Genomic DNA, 6802 nt, shown 5'->3' with positions numbered 1-6802 from the left:
AACTGGCGTGGAGCTCGTAGAACAAAGGGCCAATTTTTTAAATATTAATGCCAACCGACACTTTACATCAAGATTTCAAGATGAAAGGTGCATCCGTTGTCACCTGTTGCTGTATATTCCTTCACCTTTCCATGAAATGTTTTGTGTAAGAAAATAGAATAGAATATTATTCCTGCAGATGGAAATTACTGAGAAATTGCATTTATTCAAATGCTCATGATTGTATAGTAGCGCTCATCGAATTTCCATTTAGCTGTTTACCCTGTTGTCAATATTTGCAGTAGCAGAAGTCTTCGGGGTGATTTACAGCATTTAATTTGAATTCTCGTTTACTAATAGTTTATTAATAGTTATTTCGCCAAAATACAAGATACATGAGACAAATATGTAAATTATAATAGACTAAATGTTAATGTTTTGTCACAGCCAGCAAAGTCAGACTTGTGAGCTAGTAGTGAGTTCGTAAAGAGATTAGTACAAAGTGAAAAATCTGGTGTGGCGCACTTACACAACTTTCCTTGCCGTTATAAAAATTGATCACCTGACGCTAGTGTTCCCGCGCATACTGGTTTACTATTCAAAGATCTGAGCCAGCTGGTGACAGGACAATAACGCTCGATACACACGAAGTTTGCTATCTCTTCATAGTGAATGTCACTCGATATTTTTATTACTAGCAGGTACCCGTGCTTCGCAAGGGTCTATTTTGAAACTTGGCGTAATTAATCCAGAAGAATTGAAAATAGGCCTATAAGATCCTCGGTTGCTTAAGAATTTATAAGCGCATTTCAAGTAAATCAGTCCATAGTTCAGACGTGATGATGCGTCAAACATATTCCCCTATCCTCTACACGTGTGTATACGTGTTTAAGCCAGTCCTTTCCACTATTATAGAATAGAAATGATAGATAGATGGATTAGCATCCATTTATCTATTATCTTCTATACTATAACAAAGGATGAATGAGAATAAATTTTGAAAGGTTTGAGATATCGATGTGCGGTTTTCACCATATCTTTTCTCTGGAAATCCTGTATAGGAATCATGTATAATTTGACCACCTTTCAATTAAAACATAATTGAATGCGTCAAACATAATTTTCCTATACTATTTTACACCTGTATACGTGTATAATCCAGTTCTTTAATATAAAAATTTTAATTTCGACCATATGATTTGGTGATTTTTTTATGAAATCGTATGTACTATATGAATTTGAACATTAATTCTGAAAAATCTAGAGGAGAAATGAAATTTGGGCTTCCAGGTGCACGAGATTGATATTTTTAGAATCTATGTTCAAAATTAGGAGATCTAAATCATTCCCTTTTTTCCGTATGCAATCCACAAGTTGACATGTTTTGATGCGAACAAACGAACAAACGAACACACGAACAAACACAACCCTACTCTCTCTTATCATATAGATTATTATTTGAATGATTTAATAGAATCAACAGTTGCCAACAGTTTGCAATTGAAATAATAACATTTTCTCCGATTTCGAACTAATTTTGAATTTCAGGTAAAAATGTTACTAAACATTAATTGTAGAGGTTTTCATGCTCAATCTTTTCCACTTGGAATTTTTTGTTTAAATTGTATCAGAAGCCTCATAATTGAGAATCTGAAATCAAACTTTGCATAGATGGGGCGGAGTTCCTGGAATTTTTACAGATATGAGACTTGTGGCAGTTGATAGAGCATATCAATGCCTATTGTAGTTATAAATTTGATCAGAATCGTTTGAGCCGTTTTTGAGAAAATCGCAAAAAACCCTGTTTTTGACAACATTTTCGCCATTCTAGCCGACATCTTGTCGATCTCTCTTTCGATCATTTGATCGAATTGTCCCTGTCGGATCCTTATAGTGTAAGGACCTTAAGTTCCAAATTTCAAGTTTATCCGTTAATTGGGAGATGAGATATCGTGTACCACACCACACACACACACACACACATACAGACCAATACCCAAAACCACTTTTTTGGACTCAGGGGACATTTAAACGTATAGAAATTTGTAAATTGGGGTACCTTAATTTTTTTTCGGAAAGCCATACTTTCCTTACCTATGGTAATAGGGCAAGGAAAGTAAAAACTATTGGGACTATCGGCTCGAGTTAACATTGGAAATTATTGGAACATAAACGTCCTATACCATGGGATATCCACTTGTGCTATAGCGAGGTCCATGTTATAGCAGTGGCAGTGGTGAAAAACGTTGGCGATACTCTGTCTTGTCAATGCCTTCTATAGACTGTAGCTGATGCGGGTTTATAGATGTAATATTAACTGTTCATTCTCGTTAAAAATAATCAATTATATTTAATTCAGCGAAAAATTAAATTTTTCAATAATTTCATAATTAAGTTGAAATATTTTGTTAATTGATTATTAATTCTACATGGTTGAAAGACGATCTGGCAAGCGAGAAAGAGCTAGCGCTATCTGCTTTGTTGAATGAAAGACAAGGATAGCAAATCAAACACTGTCATTATAACGTGGACCTCTCTATAGCTTTGATATCATAAAATAGCACAAACATCCTTTCTTACAGGACTACAAAGCTAATCTTCCCTCCATTCATATCCCAGCTACTTTCTACCAATTTTTGGACCGTATGGTTCACACAAGAAAGTCCCATCAAATTCTAGTTATGCTCATGACAATGACACTTTATTCATAGCACTATCGATTTGAGTTGAAATTAAAAATTGGAACATAAACACCCTATACCATGGGATATCCACTAGTGCTATCGTTTCTCTATGATATTACGCTTATTCATTTATTTATGAATGAATAAATTTCAGGACTCGGGTGCAACCGTAGTATGGCGGCAAAACAACGCTGAACAAGATGCTGAAGCAATCCATGGTGCCATAAAAGGTTGGGGAACCAACGAGGGGAAACTCATCGAGATCCTAGGAACCAGAACAAGTCATCAGAGGAAAGAGATTTCAGCTGCATATAACCGAAAATACGGAAACCCTAACGATCCTGGAAGATCGGTGATATTTCAAAAATTATCTTATTATTTCTTAATATTAAATTATTATAAAATCACACAGTGAAAATTCAAATAATTATTAATGAATGATTATCGTCCTGCCAATTGAATTTTGAAGCAGTTCCTGGACAATTTGATAACTCGGATATTTTCTCCAAGTCTCAATTCATTTTATGCAGACTAGTAGTCATTAATTTTATTTTGATCGTGGAATTTATTTCAGATTTATAGAATGAATGATCATAATCTAATATTATGATTAAAGTGTTTTGTTTCATACAATAAGTGAATGGGATAATAATTGAAAAGTAAATCTTCCATCTCCTGCCAATTGAATTTTGAAGCAGTTCCTGGACAATTTGATAACACGGATATTTTCTCCAAGTCTCAACTTATTTTATGCAGACCATAAGTTATTAATTTTATTTTGATTATGAGATTTATTTTAGATTTATAGAATGAATGATCATAATCTAATATTATGATTGAAGTGTTTTGTTTCATACAATAAGTAAATGGGATAAAAATTGAAAAGTAAATAATAGAAAATAATTGATGCATACGGAATTGGTTTGTAGCCAATCAGAAGAAAGGTTGGGGATACCGGCAACAGTCTAAAACTCTTCTTGCCTCGTGATTGGTCGCCACTTACTCAGCCACAACGCCTCCAGCCAATCACAAGCGAGCAGCACGAAACAAGTCTGCCACGTTGATTACAAAGTTTGTTGATAGATGGTGCTGTGTTCTCTAATAGTCACTGTTACAGTTATGACGTTGTTAGACAGAGTAATTATTCTCTGTAGTGATCTCTCTCTATAGTGATCTCTCGCTCTCTATTACTCTATTACAGAGTAATTAATCTCTCTATAGTGAAGTTCACGTTATAATGGCAGTATTTGATCAACATTGGTGTTGCTATCATCCGACAAAGCTGATAGTGCTATCAGCTCCGCAACGAGGCCAGATCGCTAGCTCGGGATCCCTAGATCTTTGGTAACTCGCTTCAGATATTGTAGCCAGAGTCTTCCACAAGCCCTTTGTCCAATTATCATACCTTCTAGTATTCTTAACGTGAATTCGGTGTTTCTAAATATGCATGAAAGCAGAGGTAGAGTTGCAGGTCCAGATCAGATCCCCATAGAGATCATCAAGCTCTTTGATGAAGATGTAATTGATATTCTTGTGAACCTCTTTATTATATTATGAGAAGGGAGAAATCCCCACACAATGGTTGATCTCCACTTTTGTACTCATTCCTAAGAAACCTAACCCAAGGAAGTGCACTGATTATAGATCTATTGCGCTTATGAGCCATACCCTAAAGCTGTTTCTAAAAATTATAAACAAAAGGATATATAGAAAACTTGAGAAAGGGATAAGCAATACCCAATTTGGGTTTCGAGAAGGGCTCGGAACAAGAGAGGCTCTCTTTGGGGTTAATGTGCTTTTCCAGAGATGCCTAAACATGAATCAAGACGTTTATGCCAGTTTCATAGATTTTGGAAAGGCATTTGACAAGGTAAGGCATGGAGTGATGTACAGGTTGCTTGACAACAAAGGCATTGATGCGGGCGATATAAAAATATCAGCAATCTTTATTGGGGTCAGAAGGCGGCTGCAAGAAAGAGAATCAATTGACCGAGGAATCGAGATCCGCCGAGGGGTAAGACAGGGCTGTATTTTGTCTCCACTCCTTTTTAATGTATACAGCGAAGCTATCTTCAATAAAGTCTTGGAGGAGGAGTTGGCGGGCATAATTATAAATGGAGAAGCCATAAATAATATAAGGTACGCTGATGACACAGTCTTGTTGACAAGCAATATGGAGGATATGCAAAGATTAATCCAAAAATTGCATGACAGATGTGATGAATTGGTTTGAAATTGAATTGAAGAAAACCAAATTAATGGTGGTCATTTAAGCCTTGAATAGACAAATTCAGACAAACCTAATGGTGGACGGTACAGTCATAGAGAGGGTCCATAGGTATAGATTTCTGGGGACGTGGGTAGAGGAAAGTGGGGATTCGATGGGAGAGATAAGAAAAAGGATTGAGATGGCCAGATCGACATTTGTAAAAATGGAAAAATTGTTCACGAGCCAGGACATAAATATAGAATTGAAAATGAGGATGTTACACTGTTACGTGTTGTCCACTCTCTTGTATGGTATGGAATCATGGGACCCAAAAGAGCCATATGGATAACTTGGAAGCCTTTGAGATGTGGTGCTACCACAGGATGTGGCGGATTCCATGGACGGATAGAGTCACGAACATGGAAGTCGTAGGGAAAATGAAGAAACAATGTGAAATTGTTCATACCATAGAAAAGAGAAAACTCCTGTATCTTGGACATCTAATGAGAAGCCACAATATATAATTCTGCAGAATATAGTTCAAGGAAAATCGCGGAAAAGGAGTATTGGAAGGCGACGTGTTCCTGGCTTAAAAATTTGAGGGATTGGTTTGACTGCAGCAGCAAAGACTTGTTTCGAGCGGCAGTGAATAAGATCCGGATTGCTGTGCTGATAGCGAACCTCCGATAGGAGACGCACTAGAAGAAGAAGAAGAAATATACATGGCCAAGCCAATAATGGCGTCTGTCCTTCAAAATACGCAAAAGAGAATGCTTTCCTCAACCTTTGAAATACTTCCTCATAAGTAATTTCATCAGTTCTAGTCTAGCTCTTTTCTGGATTTAGTCACTATAATTCATTAGTTTAATTCTGTGATAATATGCTGTTAGATCAGATGATTTAAACAAACTAGAATTAAGCAACCCCGCTTGCTCCTATTCCTTTCCAGTATTGTAATATTTTGATAAACAATAATAGAAATCAATTTTAATAGATATTTATGATTTGATTCAGGCAATAATAGATGATCTGGAAGGCGATACAAAAGGTACATTCGAAGATATTCTGGTGCAACTCACATATTCGATAGAAGAGCTGTTGGCGAAAGAAATACACGAGTCGTTGCATAGGCGGAAAGATTGGACTTTTCTGGAAATAATTTGCACAAGTGATAAGAACATGCTGGATCGAATCAGAGCGGCTTACGTTGCAGGTAGTCTATTATCATGAATAAAATCATTTTAGTTTTATTATATTTGTATAATCAATCATGAATGTTATCGAATATATTCATGTAAGATTTAAAATAATTTATGAATTTGAGAAAGATCTCTGTACATCTTGAAATGTAATTTGTAAAATTACAGTAAAAAAGTTAGGCACTATTCGACAGTTAGTAAAGAGCTTTGAAATTAATGTGTAACGTACGAACTGTGAATATTTCATTCAACATATAATGAATGAAGGCTAGTTTCATACTCATTCAGTTCGATTCGTTTTTGGCAAATTCCGATAAGTGTGAAAGGGTAATTTGGTTTGAATTCGGTACCGAATAGAAACCGCATAGAACCGAACGCCCACTTGACACGAATAGGTTTCATTATATTAGAATTCGTTGCTGGGGAAACGGGAAAAAACAAAGTATTTTACTCACGCTTGCTTTTTTGTTTTCATTTCAAACTGATATCGTGATTATCTGTTTCAAAATTTTCCAAGTCAAAATCATATGGTGGAATAAATCCATCAGGTTTCAATCGTTGCTAGCGCCGGCTACTTTCACACACTTTCAGTTCGATTCGGTTCGGTTTTTCGGTTCGTTTTTGGCCAATTCCGATAAGTGTGAAACAATGATTCGGATGAATTCGGTACCGAATAGCAAACCGCAGAGCACCGAACGCCCCCTCGACACGAATAGGTTTCATTATATTCG

The 6802-nt window shown here is 36.1% G+C and overlaps 1 protein-coding gene across 1 annotated transcript; it reads left to right on the top strand.

Annotated features, from left to right (window-relative positions):
• Positions 1 to 2817: 2817 nt before the first annotated feature.
• On the top strand, positions 2818 to 6085 carry LOC120356683 (annexin B10-like; the record flags this gene model as incomplete). Its single annotated transcript, XM_039445645.1, has 2 exons — positions 2818 to 3015; positions 5887 to 6085. Coding segments are annotated over 2 exons (397 nt in total), but the record flags the coding sequence as incomplete, so codon positions are not given.
• Positions 6086 to 6802: the final 717 nt, after the last annotated feature.

The sequence above is a fragment of the Nilaparvata lugens genome, unplaced genomic scaffold, assembly GCF_014356525.2.
Source record: "Nilaparvata lugens isolate BPH unplaced genomic scaffold, ASM1435652v1 scaffold7489, whole genome shotgun sequence".
Taxonomy (NCBI): Eukaryota; Metazoa; Arthropoda; class Insecta; order Hemiptera; family Delphacidae; genus Nilaparvata; species Nilaparvata lugens.
The sequence above is the reverse complement of the archived record's forward strand: the minus strand, read 5'-3'. Positions and strand labels throughout refer to the sequence as shown.